The 20,522-nt window shown below is 35.6% G+C and overlaps 2 protein-coding genes and 1 non-coding gene across 16 annotated transcripts; 1 reads left to right on the forward strand and 2 right to left on the reverse strand.

The window, feature by feature from the left end:
• Positions 1-2,915: 2,915 nt before the first annotated feature.
• On the reverse strand, positions 2,916-3,014 carry LOC148781046 (small nucleolar RNA snoR113). Its single transcript, XR_016039872.1, has one exon. It is a non-coding gene; the product is annotated as a small nucleolar RNA snoR113 (small nucleolar RNA).
• An 848-nt stretch (positions 3,015-3,862) lies between these two features.
• On the reverse strand, positions 3,863-5,451 carry LOC18423511 (pentatricopeptide repeat-containing protein At1g66345, mitochondrial). Its single transcript, XM_006828112.2, has 3 exons — positions 4,888-5,451; positions 4,546-4,548; positions 3,863-4,330 (listed from the first exon to the last, which is right to left on the reverse strand). Exons 1-3 carry the CDS (start codon positions 5,449-5,451, stop codon positions 3,863-3,865), a joined length of 1,035 nt encoding a protein of 344 aa, XP_006828175.2.
• A 6,898-nt stretch (positions 5,452-12,349) lies between these two features.
• LOC18423510 (protein BCCIP homolog) lies at positions 12,350-20,271 on the forward strand. Of its 14 annotated transcripts, none has more exons than XM_020674569.2 (8): positions 12,350-12,833; positions 13,447-13,590; positions 15,520-15,622; positions 16,481-16,699; positions 18,533-18,742; positions 19,206-19,304; positions 19,441-19,497; positions 20,017-20,271. In XM_020674569.2, exons 4-8 carry the CDS (start codon positions 16,487-16,489, stop codon positions 20,119-20,121), a joined length of 684 nt encoding a protein of 227 aa, XP_020530228.1. In that variant the 5' UTR covers positions 12,350-12,833; positions 13,447-13,590; positions 15,520-15,622; positions 16,481-16,486; the 3' UTR covers positions 20,122-20,271. The 14 variants fall into 14 exon arrangements, 7 of the variants coding, with proteins under 7 accessions (XP_020530228.1, XP_088730338.1, XP_088730335.1 ...); XR_016061065.1 differs by having other exon boundaries at positions 12,351-12,833; positions 19,182-19,304; XR_016061066.1 differs by having other exon boundaries at positions 12,428-12,833; positions 15,520-15,579; positions 19,182-19,304.
• The last annotated feature ends 251 nt before the right edge of the window (positions 20,272-20,522 follow it).

Below are 20,522 nucleotides of genomic sequence, written 5' to 3' on the forward strand. Positions count from 1 at the left end.
ATGTGATAGAAGAGGGACCGGAACCCCCCCCTCTCTCTCTTGACAAGGCTGTGATTCATGTCCAACTATAAAATATTTATGGCATAGTATCAAGATTGGGTTGTTTGGCGGCCCTGACAGTCAGACTACTAAAAAGACTTTTGGCCTTCCCGACTAAAGCAAAAACCTAAGTTTGGTCAAAAACCCAATCAAAACCAATACTAAACAGGTTTTCCAATCGATTCGGAAAGTATTGATTGATCAGGATGATTAAACAAAGCCGGGCATTTTCTTTTTTAACTATTGATCCTATTTTCCCTTTATTGTTTAAAATTCATATCCAAACGGATTCAACTACCAGACTCCACACCGGTTAAGTGACAGTCAAATCCATATAAAACTGATTTACGGTGACATTTTTAAGCCATTTCATGGAGCTGCCCCTTGAAAAGGTAAATTTTTGTATTACAAATTGGCCCCCGATTTTTCCTTAAATAGAGGTTGTTCTCTCTAGAAATCAAATACTCTTTGCCATTGTCTTGGGTGAATGGAGATACACATTCACTACGTAATTTGGGAGGGATCAAATCCAATATCCAAACAAGTACTGTGCATGCAAGGGGCACATTAATCCCATGGCCTGTCACTCAAAGTCATACCCAAGCATCAAGTCAGTAACTCATATGATTCATTTTCATTATAGAATAAATTTCATTGAAGAATAAATAGATCAAGAGAATCTCTCATCTGAAGTACAAAAAAAAGAGAGCCTCTCATCTAAAGTACCAAGATCCCATAATAATTTGTCACTACGTAAGGTCAAGCTTAATTATGGTGGCTCATAAGGCGATCAATTTCAAAACTTACATCAAAATAAAGTATATTTGGAGTTGTGGCGCTTTGAATGCTGAGGTTCAAATTTTACTCCTAAACCACATAGAGTCCAAATTTTACTCCTAAACCTCATAGGGTCGTGATACAGTGAGAAAATAATAAATAAATAAATAAAGATAAAAATAAATAATAATAAAAATATACTCTCACTAAGGATCTGTAAAGGAGTTCATCCAAAAATCTCTTTACAAAATCCAAAAATAATTTCTTTACTCAATTCACCCTCCCTGAATTTAAATAGCGCATCCTTTTCTTTAAACACAACTAAAAGAATTAATAATAATAAAAAAAAAAGATAAAGGAAAAACCAATAAGAACCTCATGTACCCACATTTTTTCTTTCTCTATATGGTCCACATTTGTCTCTCTTTAACGACATGTAAATTTGTTGACATCCTTATCTTACCTATTTTATCTCTCTAATTTCCTAGCCACTTCATCTTTTAATATTCTACAAAAAAAAAACCCACTTCATCTTTTAAAATAGAATACACTTTTCAAAAAATGTAAAAAATAACAAAAAAAATCATTGCATCTTTCTCATTAGATTGGGAGAAGCACGACCTTCATCTTGAACATCTAAACTCCTCTAATAATCTTTCCAATAGTTGGTGATGCAAGATATTTTTTCTTTAACAAAACAATAACAGAACTTGTAAAATATCCAACTTGATTTTAATTTCTCCTTCGATTTTGAAGGATGGTATTTCAAACATTGCAAGTATTGTATCTTTTTCTTCATAATTGTCTACATCTTTTACACTGGGATTTACCTCTTCGTGTTCTTTCTCCTCATGTTGTAATCTACTAAATAAATATTGTAGATATATCAGGTCTTCTATGATTCGCTCAAATTTTTCATTTAATCGCTCAAATATTTAATCTATATACTCCATAATGGGATTTGTAGATATTTGTAAAGCATCATGTTTTATGGATCTAAGGCTCTGATCTCAAGGCTCTGATATTAGATAATAATAACTAAAAAATAAAAATAAAATAAATAGTTGAAAATCTAGCCTCTCTCAAAATATGCAAAATATGCAAGGGTCTCCACCCCGACCCAGAAATAATTTCTTTACTCTATTTAACCTAGTTTCAAAGAGAGACATCATTTCCCTTTAAATACAAATAAAAGAATTAATTAAAAAAGTATGATAAAAACAAAAGTTAACAAAACCTCATCTCCCCACGTTTTTTCTCCATCTCTATATCTTCCACATTGTCTATCTTTAACCTCATGTAAATCTCACTCTATATCCTTATCTTACCTATTTTCTCTCTCTAGTTTTCTAATCACTTCATCGTTCAACATAAAATAAACATTTCAATTCTACCACTGAAATCTATACAACCAAGAAAGACAAAAATAACCCTAATCCTAAAAAAATAGCAAAAACAAATAAATATTTGTCATTGCATCAAGTCCTTTGCTTGTGTAGATTGACATGACAAATGTGATCGGTTGAGCAAATTGTGAGTTGCAATACCTGTGGAGACTTCCATGTATATCCATTAAAATAGATGAGCCCAAAGCCGTTAAATCTCTTTATGCAATGTCCTATGTAAAACCTAGGAATGAGTTGGTTATCTATCAAAGACGAGAGCCATAATCCAAGTCTCAAGGTTGGAGACTTTGTTTTAGTATGAAACATTAAGCCCACTTTGTCGTCTCTCTTTCTTGCAGAGTTGTGGATTCTATCCTCACTTCATGTACACTAGAGCAACTTAAGAATAAAACAATTATTACAATCAAGAAATGATCAGATTAATGAACGAGTTAAGGTTCAGAATCCAATACCAAAAAAAAAAGAGTAACACATGCACAAGTGGGAAGAGCGAACTAAGCTATCAGGCAACAATAAACAATTGCATAACATTCTTTTAAGGACTATTATGTGAACTTCCTCTTAAACTGCAAAAGCATGAAACAATGATTAGAGAGAAGGAAAAAACAATGAATTTTGTCAATTTTCAAGAGAACTGAAAACAGGTTTGACTACAAATTTTCCATTTCGACTTTATGTTCTCAAAGTTCTCAACTAGCTCAGAATATACCCTGATAAATTTCACATCACCCTGCCACCAGCTGAAATGGATCCAGAGCAGTTGTAAGTCCGGCCTTTTTGTCATCATTGCCAGTGAGCCAATGGTTGAACAATTGCAGCAGCATGGAATGAAAAGCTTAGGAAAAATAAAATAATCCAAGAGAACAATAAGATATTATATCTACTACGTAGAACCAGGCCATATGAATCCACGGGTAATGCCTCCAGAAAGGCAGGAACATCGAACCATTTAATAACTCCCTCCATCTCAAACAGTGGCAAACTCAGCAAACTGAGTCAGAATGTCTTGAAACCTCAGGTAATGCGGAATGCACATTATATGAATAAAAAAAAGTGAGGAACTCATTAAAAGAATTCTATTTATCTGATTGAGACCTAGTCTAAGCATAGTTGACTATTTTCACAAACTTCAGCCGAGAAGCTCACCCCTCACCACCCTTTTTCTACGTTAAAATATTGAAAATCATGGACCTCTCACATCTCAGGTCTTAGTTCAACAAAACTGGGAAAAGGTTCCAATCATTTATGACCTTCCTGTTTTTTGACAAAGTATTACTTCAACATACAAATTTTAATTGTGATTAAAGGCAATGAGCCATTGAGTAAATTACTTCTAAAACTGAAAATTGGAATAAACAATTTGACCATGACTGAGATTAATGACCGCCCCAAGACATTCCAAATGATAGGTACAAGCAATAATTAGTAATGGTGCCTTGAAGATGTAGAAAATCCTTGGGAAGAATACACAGCATCAAGAGTTCATTATTTACCTTCTTTAATAAATATTACCCATTTACATTATATCCATGGTGATGAATTCCTTCATTGCCTTTACAAGCTATTCACAAGTGAACTACCAAAACATAGAAAGTTTCTTAAACAATGTATTTTAATTAATAAACAATGAAATCAAATAACTAAATGTTAGCTAGGCTATCAAAGACCTCATTCACAATAAGCAAAGTGTTGTCTTTGTTAGCTAGCTCTGCAAGCGCTCGGAGAGTACGCGAAGGAGGAGTCAATCCATCCCTGATCATTTCATCATAGTAATAAAGAGCCTTTTCTATGTTCCCGCTTTCACAATGCCCAATAATCAATATATTATAGATACTCTTTGTTGGAGATAATAATTTATCTCTGCAAACTTTTAAAATCTTCTCCGCTTCCTTCACCTTTCCCCGCCTACATAGATCCCCAATCATCAAGCTATAAGCCATGTGACCAATTGAAGGGCCATTAAATTTCATCTTATAATACAGTTTAGGGGTATCTTGGATATTATGACCCTCTCTGTTGTATCCATCGATAAGAAGACCATAAGTTATTTCATCAGGCGAAAAACCCATGTCTAAAAGATCAGTTAATAAGCCAATAGCCTTATCTACCTAACCCAATTTGCAGAGCTAGAAAACAAGCTCATTGAAAGTACATACGCTAGGTAAATACTTCTTTCTTATCATTTCTTCATAAAAATTTAAACTCTCATCTAATTTCCCAAGCTTAAATAATCCCTCAATTAAAAAATTGTAAGTCATATCATATGGTTTCAAGCCTTTTAATACCATTTCCTTCATTAATCGGTTTGCTTCTTCAAACTTACCTTCTTTACAATATAAACCAATAAATTAAGTGCAGGCAAATGAGTTTGAAGGGAACCCCTTCTTAAGGAAGTCCTCATGCATCTCGTTTGCCCTAACCAGGTCTCCTTTCTCACAAAACCCATATATTATCAACAAATAAGCAACTTTATAATAATCTTTTGAACTATTCTCCTTAAAAAGACAATACCTTGATCCCATATTTTCTCTTTAAACATATTATAAACCAGAGCTACATTAACTATTACACCAGAATCAGATCTCTCTTTTTGAATCATGTTCACAAGGTCCAAGAATTTCTATAATTTTCCTTCCTTTCATAGCTCATTAGTCAATGTTCTAACAGTAATCACATTGGGGTACGTTCTTCTCATAAGCATATCTTCATAAATTCTCCAAACTAGAGTGCTTTGATTCGATTTTTGCACAAAATTTAACAGAATGTTCCAGGTTACAATACTGGGAGAAAACCCATACTTCTGCAATAAAGAATAAGAACTTATCGCTTCATCAAACATTCTCAATCTTGCATATGTTTGAACAAGAAAATCAAAAACTCGAAAGCTTGATCCAGTGATGTCATAAGTGCCTAAAAGAGATTCAGATAGCTTGGGAAAGCCAGAATCCCCAATGCAATGCTTTTTCATGGTAGATTCCAAAAGGGCTTGAGCGTGAGTAAATAACTCAAATTGAACAAGAATGTCAACGATGATACAGTATGTGCTGAGGCCATGGTCGATCTTTTTGCAAAGAGAGGACCAGTGAAAGAAACTCAATGCAAGTTTTGCCTCATTGGGCTCTTTTAAATTGAGTAATACCTGTTCGATAATGGCCTCATTCAAATTAATCACTCCAAAACGCAAGCTTAAATCATTCCAATTCCCACTTGTCCTCAGCATATCACACATCCCTGTTACCGTTTAGCATCTTTGAAATTTTTCATTTTATCATGAAAAACATCAGCTTTTGGAGCATCTTCAAGGGCCTCATCTCTCTCCATAGAAAGTTTCGATTTTGTGTCATTGTTCGATTCTCTTCACCTAGAAGATGACGAGAAAATGTCTTTTGAGTTACTTTCCTCAGTGAAAATTTGAGCAAGACTGCTTCTTTTTTCATGGAAGGGCCTAAGGATTAGGACATTATGGGGGTTGAATATGTTACTAAATCTAGCGAGAGGGAATCCATGAAGTGGACTACAAAACCTTTGAATAATGTATCTTGATAAAATCATTTGGGTTAGCAAGCGCATTATGAATAAGCACAAGGGGAAGTATAAGTTGGCTTCATGGGAGAAAAGATGATGGTTTCATATGAGCATGGTGATAGAAGCGCGTACCTTTTCCTGTAGTTGTTGTTGCAGGAGAATAATGGCGATTTAAGAGTTTCCTTCTACTTGTTAATGCAGGAGAATAATGGTGGTTTAAGAGTTAATGGGCCTATAAATTATCAGGCCATCGCCCTCTAAGAAGCTTTAACGGTCGCATCATGAACTCAGGGGGCTGTTCTCTCTCTCTCTCACGTGAACTCAGGCACTCCTCTCCTAAATATTTAGAGTATGTCTCTCTCTTTGGGCTGGGCGCCTCTCTCTTGCAGCTCCTGCCACAGTTTCCAGTTAGGGCGAGCTCCTATCAATGAGTACGTAAAATCGGATATAGCTTAGCCAAAAGACATTCTATTCCCTCAAGAGTACGCTCTCTATTTACTCCCTAGGGTAGTGCCACGCCTAGAATTAATTTTAGAACATCAAAATTTGGGAAATAACTTTTTCAATTCATATATTAATCTCAGAAAAAAAAAGGATAGTTTTAATTGTATCCTCTTTGTACTTAAAAAAATAATGTTCCGAGATTGAATAGAGACCATCCAAATTTTAGAGGGTGGGATCTAAGTGATAGAAAATTCAAAGTTTAAATTTTTTATTAATAATAAACTAGTAATCCATTTGTAAGGATCAGAACTTTGTGGCAAGAAGTGATGCGCTGCCAAAGTGGTAGGCACGTGTGCTGCCGTCACGCGTGTAGTAGATAGCCACCGAGCGTGTAGCCGTCGGGAGTGTAAAGGAAAGAGAGAATGCACCTGTCGGGAGTGTAGCCTCCAAAAGTGTAATGGAAAGAGAAAAGGTAACCGTTGGGAGTGTAAAGGAAAGAGAGAAGGCAGCCGCCGTGTGTGAAGAAGACAAGAGACAGCTGCTGTGTAGGTGTGTGTGTGCCCGCCGCCATGAGTGTTCTGCCCAACCACCGCAGGTGTGTTTGCTAAGCATCGTGAGTGTGCATGTGCACTACCTGCTTACTGTATGCTGTCATACATACCACTTGCCCCTTTACATGGGGATGTAAACGCCGCATGGCAAATTCGAGTTGCCACCTCCCACTCTTGGTTCACTTAAATACGCCTTCTCTCCTTCTCCCCAAGGTTTTGTTCTCTCTCTCTCTCTTGAGGCACCTTTTCTCCCCTTCTCAAACTTTGGGCGTGCAGCCCCTTGGAACCAATTTGGGGAGTTTGGAACTTGATAGGGTGGGGACTTTTGGGGCACCTTTGAACACAAGTAAATAGATCAAACACCTTGTAATCCTTTAGTCATGAAAGCATAAGGATTAAGCATGAACTTGTATGAAATATGAGGGGAAAGGTTGTGTGTATATGTCCTTAGATATGTCACGTCTTTCCAAGAAGATGGGTCTTCATATCATGAAAATTTGTGAAACGATGACCATGTGAGTCTAATTTAAGATGAAAGAGGTTTTATGTAAGAGTACTGGTCCTATAGGACCCTCACCCACCCCAAAGGATCACCATTAAAGTTGACACGGATCGCTAAAAGAATTATCACATGGGTGTGAAAATTGACTTTCCTAGAGATTTGTGCTGGCTCTAATGGTGATCATTTGGAGGTCCTACAAACATGGATGGGAGAGGGTCCTATAGGATCATTTCTCTCTATGTAAATATCTATCATAAATTGGGAGTTATTGATTGTTCTTTGAGATATGTCATGATTACACTGTGAATTTCAGGGAAATTTCATGTTCTTGTAATGAACTTTTGACTAGGCAAATAATGTCCAAATGGCTCCAAATCACCTCTATTTGAAAGATACATGTGTGTACTTTGATTTTTAAGTTTAAGCCCATTAAAATTCTTTATAAATTGGAAGCTATATTTCGATTTGAAAGACCATGTCATTGATTATCAAATTTAAGCAGATTTCATAAATTCATTCCTGTTGTCTTGAGCTTTTAGCTAGCCAAATGAGGTCCAATTACTTTAAAAAACAACTTCATTTGAAAGATATGTGTTTCTATTTAAACTTTGGTTCCGAAATAACCCCGAGATTCCTTATAGATTGGAAGTTAAGTCTCTTTTTATGGGAATATGTTACTGTCATTAATTTCCAACAGATTTAGAATGTTTATTTCTATTGTACGAAGCTTTTGACTGGACAACGGGGTCCAAATGCTTCCAAACCACTGCCATTTGAAAGATATGTGTGTCTAATGTGAAATTAGTTTTGGAACTACATCAAAATTTCTTATAGATTGGAAGTTACACCTTTGTTTATGGAGACCTATTACTGTAAGAAATTGCAGACATTTCAGAACTGTAGTCCCTTTTCGCACTAAACTCTTGACTGATCAAATGATGCTCAAGTAGCTTCAAATTTCCTTTGTTGTCTATTTCAAATTGATGTTGAAATTGAGCTGAGATTTCTTATGAATTGGATACTATGCCTCCTTACGCATATGTATATCACTGATGGAAATGGTAGTGAATCCCGAATTGTTGTATGATTCATGATAAGTGGTGTGATGATTTATAAGGAGAATGCTTAAGCCTTTCATAAAGAGATTGAAATCATCTTTCATAAAGCACTGAATATGCATGCTTATAATACTGTGAATGCTCCTAAATTTCTTAAAAAATAATAGCAAAGTATGAGTGAATTTAATGCTTGAGTATGCATGTATATTGTTGCAATTGGCTGCGATATTGACTACTATGCAATGAGATACCCATTGGTAGTGGGATACTGTTATGATATGATTGTGATACTGACCACTATGCAATGGGACACCCATTGATAGTGAGACACTATTATGATATGACTGTGATACTGACCACTATGTAATGGGACACCCATTAGTAGTGAGATACTGTTATGATATGATTGTGACATTGACCAGTACGCAATGAAACACCCATTGGTAGTGAGATATTGTTATGAGAAGAAACTAATCCTGGTGATTGAGATCTTACCCCGACTCCAATGATAGTAATGGGGTCGGGATGTGAATGTGAATATTGGGAGGGTCGCGCCCGCCATGATCTATACGAGCACTACGAATTGAGTCACCCAGTGGTAGAGTGATGCCCTCTTGCCGGAAGGACATAAAGAGAGGATCAGTCTTGCAAGGCCACCGCCTATCAAAAATTCCAAAGCACGCTGAGGACTGTGTGTGTGTGAAGGGATTACGAAGTTGGTCACCCACTTGTCATTGTCTTCTCTCCTAAGTGAGAGTAGAAGTTTCAAGTTACAATAGCTTGGCCTAACCGATGAGACTTCTACTTTGGGAGTAAGCAACTTTAGTTTTTGCCTGTGTGCATTGTGCAGTTCATCTGAGTCTCTGTTTCGTTATTGTGAAAAGTGATGTAGTAAATACGAGCTTATGTAATATGTGATGGTCTAATATCTGAACTCTACTCCTTCTTATACTGCTAAAGAGTTGTGAGGCATGACTCTACCTTATGACACCTGTATAAAATGCAGGCATTGTCTGTAATTATCATTATTTATAGGGCGGAATGCAATGATGATGATCTACTTATTGGGCTTTTAGCTCATCCCTTTTATTTTTTATCTATGTAGAGTGATAAGCTCCGCATCTTGAGAGCAGGCAGTTGGACATTGTGGCAGACGACTGAAGCTCGGTGCTGGACAAAGAAACTTCTTGTTAGTAGGTGTCTGGTGGCGGTGCCACATAGTTGTTTTGTTATAGCTTCTTTGTATTTTGGGCCAGTAGTGCCTTGAACATAATTGTGAAAGAATTTTGGAGAATGTATATATGTAAAATGGTTTTATATTCTGTTCAGTTTTGTGGAGCTTGGTGAATGAGTTTTATATTCTTTCATGGTTTGCTTTGATTCCATCTTTCGATAAGCTTTGAGCCACTCCAACTTGAGTGGCATTCGCCACCTCACGTCGCAGTCCCACACTCTGTCGCCCTTCGGTATGTACGATAAGGGTAAGGGGACCGGTCGTGACACCGTTAGTGTTCCCAAAGTGGTGCTTAGTACTTCTTGATAGAAGTGGTGCTTAGTGTCTATTGCTTGGGAAGTCAAAATATTGAAACACGTTTTTCGATGTACTTTTTGGATTTGTACAAAAGAGAATGCTTGAAGGAGGAGGATAACAGTTCAAGTTTGTGGATTTCCTCGTGGCATATGTGCTAACGAAGTTAAAAGTCTTATCGAGAATATCACAATATTAGGGATTGCATATCAACTCAAAATTAGATTTCCAATCCAAGTTAAACATCATGTTTTAAAAGTGATATTTCTTTTCTCTAAAATGGAGGAAATACCCAAAAGGAGAACACATCAAGCTACTAAAGTCCGGTATTGGAAAGAAACAGTAAAGTATCATTGTATCTATTTAAATTTCCGCACTGTGAGCATATGACTCTTCTTACTAAGAGTATGTTTTTGTTACTTTGAGGATTTTTGTTTCTGTACAAGGTGTTGCCCTTTTTCCCTTTTTCTTTTCTCTTTTTTGTTTGCAAGTGTTGCCTGCTCCAGCTGTCCAAACTCCATCTGGTCTCTGTCAAAGCATCTTGAGTTAGAGGGAGAGTGTAAGGGCTTTGTATACTTGCATTTAATGACTTGAGGCACGACATGAATACGCTACTTGTCACTTGTGCAGAAGTAGCCAAGTGGATGCTTGCGGATGTAAAGTAATTTGGATAATTTTGCCTCCTCTGGAGAGCATGCTTACCTTTCTCCCTCACTTTAGAGATTTTTTGACACTCCACAAATCAGAATGCTCTCACCAGGTAAGATGCGAGATAGATGAGAAAGGGAGTAATATTACAATAGTGATGAAATTATAGTTATTAACATCAATGCACAAAACAAAAGCTATATTTGTTAGATGGTTACATTGTTGACATAACCAGGGGAAAGATGAATGACAAGGAGAAGGTGAGGAGACCAACCATGAATTGTCAAATGTCCTCAATTCTATCCTTAAGTGCTTGTCTAAGGTTTGTAGAATACAATGAATCTTTTGAAATTAATTCAGAGATTGAAATTCAATAGAGGACTGAAATTCAATAAGTAGAGTTTTTCTTTCTTGAGTTTTAAAGTTGATTGGAAGTTGAACTCCAATAAATGCGTATAAAAGTTTCAAGCTCATTGGAAGTTAAAATCCAATAAATGTTTTCAATAGTACCTTTCTTATTACTAGGAGTTGTTACAAAAAGTTAACTTGTGGTTTATTGACTTGAGAGTACAAGTGAGATAAAAAAAAAAAAAAGGCCAAAATGCAATTTTACCATGACCTGAGTTTTGTAAAATCTAGCTTTATTGGTTATATGCTAAAAAGTGTGTATTGCTACAAGGGGCACAAGCTTTGAATTTATGATTCTCTCTTTAGGATTGGTCCCCCCGTGGTAGCATGTACCATCTCTTTCCTTACCGTTTTCAATAGGATCTTTGTTCCTATATTTTTCTTTGTTTATCCAATATTGCCTATTGGGGTGGCAATGGACCCGGATTTGACGGGGGACCTGAGCGGTAGTTTCCATTAGGTAACATAACACTATTCAGGTATGTGTATGGATTCAGTAATATATTTTGGGTTCCAATATATGAAAAATATTTAAATATAATTACATACCTAAATACTTTAATTTTTGGATCGGTTCCGATGAAGTTTGAGTTTGATGAGACCAGGTCAAGCCAGGTTGGGTTGGGGTTGGCCCAGACCAACATGACCCGACTTGACCCGACCGGTTGCCACCTCTATACGTAGGGGATTATTGGCTTGAGATTACAAGTGAAATTTAAAAAAAGATCAAAATGGACAAGCAAAACCTAGATCTAGATGGAATCAAAGAAAGTAAAGGCCCCAAACCTAAGGTTACGCAAAACCTGAAAATCCCGGACACAAACGGGCCTTATGAAACATGTTTTTTATTAGTTGTCTTGAATTCTTTCAAAACCCTATAGCGTTTTATATCATAGTTAGCAAGTTGGGAACTATCAATAAATCGGCTCACCATAGAATCTGAAACAAATCGTTTTTATTTTAAAAAATCTGATGAAAAAATTGTATAAAAAATACGGATCGACAAAAATACTTCATATAAAGATATCGCTAATATATCAGATTAGGCTCAAAAAATCGGAGTCAAAAAATCAGATAAATTTATAATATTAAAAATTTTGAAATTCTAAAAAATAAAAATTATGTCAAACCCATCAATTATTAATTCATCTATAAAATTTTTACTAGACTAATATAATTAAGTCAATTAATTTAGATATCTCGTGACTCTCATCCAATCATCTAATAGTAAATATATAATTAATTAGTATATACCAAAAAAAGTTCCATATAAATATACCCATTAAATCCTTTAAAAAACATCACAACTACTTATTACATACAAAAATAAATAAAATATATAAATTTATTCTTTAAAATACTTTAAATATGGTATGGTGACAAATATATTATAAATTTATTTATTAAATACTTAAACATAATTAAATACGTCAATATAACTCCTACTCCGCATGTACCAAAAATAAATACAGGACTTTAGTTTTCTCATTACAATTATTTAGTCGCTCCATAACTATGGTTAAAGTTTTATAAATTTCTTTAGTTGAAAAGAACATCGTAGAAATTTGGGTTTTCCATCTGTGTTTACTGTGCAGAGGGAGAAGAAGGAAGAAGAGAAGAAGAGAGAAGAGAGAAGGAAGAAGGAAGAGAAGAAAATAGGGCTCGGCTTATAGCCATTAGGGTTTATAAAGAGAAGAAGGAAGAAGAAAATGGTTTTCACAAACCCTAATGGAAGGCCCTAACTGATTTTTAGAGAGAGAAGGAAGAACCCTAATAGAAGAGGCCCTAACTAATTTTTAGAGAGAGAAAAGGAAGATGAGATGCTGATTTAGGAAGATGGGATGCTGATTTGGGTTAGTTTGAAGAGGGTTTTTCATTTTCTAGAGGAAACCGAGCTGAAGGATTAAGTTTGGGGAACTAATCCTATATGTACAATTGCTTGCTCCTGTAAGTTTACAGTGTACACAATCAAAAACAAAATATTGATTACTTGGTCCTGTAGTCACACTCTCTGCTTCTCATTCATCAGTAAAAAATTATGCTTTGAGCTTTAATTTGTGCCATTAACAGTATTTTCACAAAAAACAATTATCGCAAATAGTCACAGCAATCTGCCTGTATATGATTTCTTTACACAATGATTTACTTTACAAAATGAGTTGCTATAAACAGTATTTCATTTACACAATGATTTTTTTAGAAGGACAACTGAAATTTGCATCTATTTGATTAAGTTTTAAAAAAACATTCATACCATCAATATGCAACTCAGTGGGGATAAAAGTTTTTTCTGTTTTTTTTCCTGAAGTAATTTTTTTTTAAAGCATGAAAATAGCAATAGACAAAACAGGAAAAAAAATATTTTTCCAAAAAACATATAGGTAAAAAAGGATACGATTTTTTTCTCAGATTTAAATCGTATCATGAAAAAAACCCGTTTTCAAAGGGTTTATGAAAATTACGCGATTGTTTGCCGATCTTTTTAAAAAGTCGCCGTTTAAAAGTATTTCCATAAAAACGCCGAATTTTTTAAAAAATCGATTTGCTAACCATGCTTCAGACTTGAAGAAAGTAGCAGAAATGGGGCCAAGACATGGCGGAAAAATCCGACTGTGCTCTTCATTTGGGCGCTCCATTAACAATCGCAATAACTTACAGAGGCTCCGCCAAATTAACCCAAATTCCACTGCGTCTAAATCCAAAGGTGCGGCCACTTTTGTGTCCTGACGCGTAACAGAAATTGCAGGGTTCTCTTAGCTTGTTGTCCTTTATTTTATTTTTCAAGTTTTTAAACTGGTTTCTTGTGCTCGTATATCTATTTATTGAATTTTTAGGTACTGATGGCTTTTCTTGTTAGGGTTTTTGAACCATGCTAGTGATGTTTTGTGCCATAAAGTCTTCCTCTTGGTACCACCACTATAGACCGTCATTTTATCATTAATTGTTGAGCTGATGTCTTAGTACCGGGTTTTCAGCAATCATTAACAGCTTTACTAATGGATGAATTTCCCTCCCCAAGAGAACACATGGAGCATTGAAAAAAAGTGCAATGGCATATTGCCATGGCTTTACGCTTTTCTTTAAGCATGTATTAGTTCGTGTTATTTTGGTAATGTGCGGATGAGATTTTTATTATTGGACTATTGTTTAACACTAGATATATAGAACTCGCTAATTATAAATTTACATGTTAAGAAATCCCATTTGTGACCAAAATTTTATCAACCTTTTGGATGATATTCCCATTTGTGACCAAAATTTTCTCAACCTTCTGGATGATAAATTGTTCAAGTCTGATTTTGCTTTTAGTAACTCGGGAATTATGGAGTCCTATAAGAAATCTTTTTTCGATAATTTCATTTTAAGTCTAAGAAATTATTGTGATCCTTACAATGTCCTACAATGATTAATTTAGGCATTTCAGGATGGGAAGAACCATGTCACTATGCTACTTGGATGCTACACATGTGATTTGTGATTGATTTAAGCTATGTAAATCAAATAATTTGTATTTTTGATTTAGATACTCGTGGTCTGGATGGTTTTTTTTGCATACGTGCCTCCAAGCACTTTATATATGACGGACAACCAGTACAACAAGAGGAGGAAAAGGATGACGAGGCAACAAATTTTTACTATTATTGTAAATTTTTTTATAGAGAAGAAAATGTACAAAAATAAAGAAAGTAAAACAATGAAGCCATTGGCAAGACAACTGCATGGTCCACTTTCCCAACTCTATGAGGTTACTACGTCTTCCACCTAATGCTATTGTGACGATGGCGTGATTGACTTCATCTGGCACATGTTGATAACCTACATCCACATATCTCCCAAATAACAAATATCGAAAATCTCTTAGAAGACCTTAACTAACTGTGAGGGAATAGTTGCCACCCTTTAAGCCCATCATATCACATTGAGAGAATCCCCTTTAACAGTGAGAGCTGAGAGTGCCCCCAAATAAACTTATCTTGAATCTACCAAAAGGAAAATCAACTTATCTCGAGCCTTGCAAGCAACACTTTAGGCTCCCACTCCCTACCTTGCATTATCTCTAGAACACCCATCAAAATTGAACTTGATCGCCTGATGCAGGCTTTGATCAAGCTGCCTCGGCCTTGATGGAAGTAGCCTGAGAGCAGTAAAATCCTCCACTTGAGAAGGTCCATAACTCTAATATTGGCAAACTCTGGTAGTGCCATTACCCACACATCTAGATAACGCTGTTGGACAGTCCGCCAACCTAGGGTCATAGCTATTATTCAGAAATTGTTATAGAGGTTCATTTATTTTATTCATATACTTAAGTTTTTTTCTTAAACAAATGAAATATTTTGAAATTTTGTTTAGTAGCTATGGAGACTCTATTGGGGACAAGTTGAATCCGAATGCTTAGCCTTGTATAGATGATGTTTGTGGTTGGAGCTTTCTTAGAAAATATAAGGTTTTTGGACATAAAGGATGCAGATCATAGACATTTTCCTTTTTCTTGATCTTTTTCTGTGTCTATGCATGCTTAATTCACGCTATTGATTTGAGATTTTATCTGTCGTTTAATGGTAATGTTCTAGATTTGATAAACTGACCCAAGTTCTAATATACGATCTTTTATGTTTTTGCATTTTTGTAGGTGGGGCATTTTTGTAGGTGGGGCATCTATTGATCAGGCTTCTTTGAGGAGACCAAGTGGGTCTGAATCTACTAGCTCTAGTGATGATGATCAAGAGGAAAATGTGTGTGCTTGTGTGCATGTGCCTACATGCATAAATACATACATACTACATTGTTGTGTGTATGTGCATGTATTGATACACTTATATATGACATATGTTTACTTGTTTACGATAGCTGCCTACGTTTGAAGCATATTTTCTCCTGAGTTTGTTTTGCTAAATTAGTGGGGAAGTTTATCTAGTACTTGTCTCACTATTTCTGCCAATGTAGTTATTCTCTTTACGTCACTCTGATTCTCTTAGCATCTCTCATGTAAGTTCTCTTTTTCTTTTTCATTTTCCCTAATTTTTGTGAGTACTCTTATCGGAAGTCAAAACATCACCATGTGAGGCTGAAAATACAAATGATTAATGATTTGGATTTATCTTTAACTCCTTTGCTATGGTTTTCTGATATTGATTAACTTGATGTCAGTGCACTACGAAATGCCCTAAACAATTGAGTATGCTTTTCCTACAACAATTGTCCTGGGGCAACATAACTAGAAGCATTGCTAGTAACACCTTGCTGCATATGTTTCCTTTTAAATATGTAGGAAGACTACTTTCATTTGCTCGAATACTTTTTTGGTCGGATGTCTTTGACCTTGAGAGAAGGTGTTATTTATATATGGTTGATGGACTGAGAGCTTTCTATCATTTGTTATTGAAAACATGCACTTTATATGTTCCACAAAAATAAAGTGAAACGTTTTGTTCATCTTTTAAGATTAGTTGTTTGTTCATTTTATGGATTGTGTTTGCCTTTAAATTTCGAATCTCATTCTATTTTGTTTCTGACAGTTATTGGCTTCAAACTAATTAAAATATTCCCTTCTACTTGTGGATTTTCTATTGATCAACTAGTCAATTATGCAGGCTGTTATGAATGTGGATTTGGAATTCTTCTACCCCAAACCAGATGATTTTCATGGACTGAAAATTTTACTAAATAACTACCTTGATGTTAAGGTGTGGGACTTGAGTGGATTTGTAGACTTGATTCTGGGACAGACGACAGTTGGGACTGTAGTTAAGCCGGGTGATGATGGTGCCCCATTTGGTGTCATTTCAGCTATCAATCTAGAGCGTTATAAGGCCTGTTCTCTCTCTCTCTCTCTCGCTCCCCCCTCTTCCCCCCGCCCCGCGCCCTCCCTCACACACCCTCATGCACAGACACATGCCTCTATGCTCTCTGCAAAGATTTTGCTTTGTAAATGCTAATGAAACTTCATCTAGCCTTTGCTTAAGCAACCACTTGCACGAGCCCATCTGTATGATATATTTCTGTATAACACTCGATATGAATTATCTGTCTGCTATATCTTGTTTTAGTGCAGACTCCCTGATGCAAATCCTTAGGACCTCATTACTTAATTGAGAGGATGGAAATTCAAATTATTTATGGCACAATGCATCTGGCTATTAGCATCCATGTTTGTAATGCAGTAGCAATTGGCAACATTTTTTTTGTGACAGTTTGTTGTGTTTATTTATTCAAGTCGGTTTTCCCTTAGTAAGTTAAGCATTGAATATTGTGAATAAAAAGAAGCTTTTACGTAGTTCCTTTGTGTTATCATTATGACTAATTAGCTATTTCAGATGGATATGGGTGCTTATTGGAAATGAGAATTTTTCAAGTCCTACCTCAAATTTTGGTGCAAGGAGCTTTTCAGAAAGGCCAGGCTACTATTGAAATAATGTGGTGATTTGGAGATATTGACAAAAAGGGGCAATGTGAGTGAGAAGGCATGGGAAACAGTTTTAAACTAGAAAAGATTAGTTAGAGGCGAAGATCTAGTGTGGTATGGTCAGAAGAAAGAGAAACAAATGTCAAATTCTGCCAATATTTGTTTAATGCTTACAATGAGTGTGGCCTGGATGAGGTGTAATTATTTGTTTAATATTTGCAGATAGGGGTTGTGTTCAATGCTTATATAGAGGATTTGATGTTATCAGCTGGGTTGCTGGAGTGGTTGGTTGGATGAACGCTCTCTTTTGAGGAATAAAGGCAACCAGTTTTAGTGTGGGGTGAGGTGGCTTGTTGAATGTTGACTTTCTTGCTGCATTTGTTCACAAATTTTGGGATCTCATACCATGTTATTTGAAGTTTTGGGAGTTAAAAAATTCTACAGTTACTTATCAAAAGAAAAAAATAAGAAATGAAATTCTCAATCATGTAAAGGATGTAGCAATTTTCTTAATAATAACATAAAAGAGCCAAAATTTGCTACATCAATAAAATAGAATGCTGATAGAGGACTACAGTATTACTTGATGTAGAAATTCCATATTCGGATGCCCAGTAACCCGAGGTGGAAGGGAACATGCAAACCCTATCTGATACAATATGAATTAGAAAAAAGAGGTGAAATATGTAACTGAAATGAATGTAGCTTTGTAATTTAAATAATGAAAACTACCAACCTTTCAAGGACGGAATATATGCATATTTATGACATACAACTAACATGAGTATCGAGTTAGTAGTGTTTCTTTGATGATGCAGATGGTTTTGGATGTTTCTTCCATTGCCTTACTGATAATTTGATTAGATGGGTTCCCTGCTGGTTGTTGAATGGAGCTGCAGTTTTGTCTTTTTTCCGTATATAGTTGCTCTTTGGTTTTTGAGGTTTAATCAGTTTTCTTTTGAAAATCCTTTTGATAAGTAATCATTTGTGGAGTGCTAGGTGCATTGGCAGCTGATATGTAGTATGTGTGTTGCATGGGTTAATAACAAACAGTGTGCATGCTGTTTTCTAGTTCACCAGTTGCATTTTCTATATGGCAGTGAAGACCAGCCTGCTCTACAATGGACTACTTCATATAAATTCTTACTCTTCATGGATTATGCTACAAGACACTTGATATCAGCATTACTTTTCTTGTTTGAGTCAGTTCCTATTCTTGATTAGTGTTTCTCCTTCTCAGGATCACCGATGCATTGTGGATCTTAAAAGCTTTCTTCTTGATGTATGCCATGAGAAATCGATAAGCAGTCAACTGAAAATCTTTTTGGGAGAGCAAGCACAGGGTGTGGGTCTCCTGGTCTCCCAGCGTGTGGTGAACCTTCCTCTCGAGATTTTACCTCCCCTATATGATAGCCTCTTTGACGAAGTTTCATGGGCGACTGAAGATGAGGTTAGCCACCTCTTCTTTGATTGGATTTGCCATGTCATTCATTATTTTTTTGTCTGTTGTCTCTCTCTCTCTCTCTCTCTCTCTAATGAATATTTCACTGAATATTTCGCTGCATTACTGTGGAAGAAATTATCAAATACATACTTATCCAGTTGCCTTTAAGTTTGTATAGCCCACACAGGAGCAAAGGGATTCTTTTCAGTTTAAATATTATCTAATAATCACAAGAATCTACCTGGTGCATTTCTTTTACTTTTATTTGGTCTTTTGGTGTTTTTTCATTGCCTCGTATGAGCTCAGACACTCAATGTTTGGTGACAACTCTATATCATTTGGGTACTTGATATTCTTATGCCATTCATTTAATTTTCGTTTTCATATTTGTGCTGTTAATTTGTGTGGGCTCCACCTAATTGAGTCTCTTTTCTGATTTCTTTAGTGCTTCTCTCATTGTAAAATGTAGATAAGTCATGGTGGAAAACCTAACGGAAAAGGTGCATTAGGAGAAAATGAGGCTGAACCAATATTATATAATCATCTGGAAGATGAGATTTTTGATAAGGTACTGATTCTTGCAGTTCTGCTTATCTTTGGGTGATATTTGAAGGTACTGATTCTGCAGTTCTGCTTATCTTTGGGTGATATTTTTCACTTATTCTTCTATGAGTCAATTCTTTTTCTCCTATAATATTTGCCAGTTGTGCTCGTGGTCCTTTACCTTTCAACTGCGTGATCAACAGGCAGTTACTCATGAGGTATGCTGGACTTTAAACTCTTGGTTGAAACCTGCTTAATCATGGCTTGCATTTTGGCCAAAATTGCCTGAACCATTGGCTGCAAACTGAAGCTTCTAGCTAATAATATCATTGGCTTCTGAAATATCTGATAATGGCCCTAGAAAATTGTCATTAAATTTTATGTCTTGGCCAAAGATGTGGGGAAGTTATCCCAAAATATTAAGCATGAAAATACTATATAGATAATGCATGAAGTAATTGGAAACAAACCCTCATAAATGTGTTTCCAAAAATGTGAGCTTCGTTTATGGTCTATTGAAGATGCTTTTGGTGACAGAGAGTTCAGAATGCCAGGTCATGACATCATTATTTGTTTTCAGACCTTCTTTATCAACTCTCTCTCTTATACATTGGGTGTTTTTCCCTAGTTGTAAACTATTTTAGGAAGTTCAATTGTTGCATTTTATTGAAATAAGGTGATCTTGTATTTAGAAATTAATTGTACTAGTTGTGAATTCATTTGTGTGGGGATTGCAGCTGAGAAATTATAGAAAAATGGGTCTGGTTATGGCGGTGAAAGCAGACAAACAAACTGTGGATAAATTCAGAGAGGATTTGAAGACGTTCATAAGTGATTCTTAACAGGACATTCTCACCTCTTTTTTGTTTCCGGTCACCATGTCTCATACAGCAAATTCGGATTTTTCCTGTTTCCGGGACTGTATTTATTATGAGTGTGATTCATAAAATAAATTTTGGTGTAATTTTAATGAGAACTTGAATTTATTTGCATTTCTTGTTCCTTCCCTCTCTCTCCATGTATGTTACTTTTCTATCATAAGTATTCTGTTATTCACTTGATGGAGATGTTCTGTCAATCATGTCATGCAAAGGGCCTTTCATGATGGGCAAGCATGTGCAGGCTTTGTTGGCTTTACAAGGTCATAGATTTGATCTATAGATTTTTCAAACCAACTTAATCGGAGTTTATATATATATATATATATATATATATATAGGAAAATGTTGAGATTAGCCCACTA

The sequence above is a fragment of the Amborella trichopoda genome, chromosome 8, assembly GCF_054954075.1.
Source record: "Amborella trichopoda isolate Santa Cruz 75 chromosome 8, AtrichopodaSantaCruz75HAP2 v2.0, whole genome shotgun sequence".
NCBI lineage: Eukaryota > Viridiplantae > Streptophyta > Magnoliopsida > Amborellales > Amborellaceae > Amborella > Amborella trichopoda.

Excerpts from the sequence above, each read along its gene's own strand:
- LOC18423511 (XM_006828112.2), bottom strand. The coding sequence starts at position 5,451 with ATGTGTGATATGCTGAGGACAAGTGGGAATTGGAATGATTTAAGCTTG.
- LOC18423510 (XM_020674551.2), top strand. The coding sequence starts at position 12,814 with ATGTACAATTGCTTGCTCCT. Across the intron at positions 19,305-19,440 it reads AAGATGAGATTTTTGATAAG|TTGTGCTCGTGGTCCTTTAC; the intron begins GTACTGATTCTT and ends AATATTTGCCAG. Across the intron at positions 19,498-20,016 it reads AACAGGCAGTTACTCATGAG|CTGAGAAATTATAGAAAAAT; the intron begins GTATGCTGGACT and ends TGGGGATTGCAG.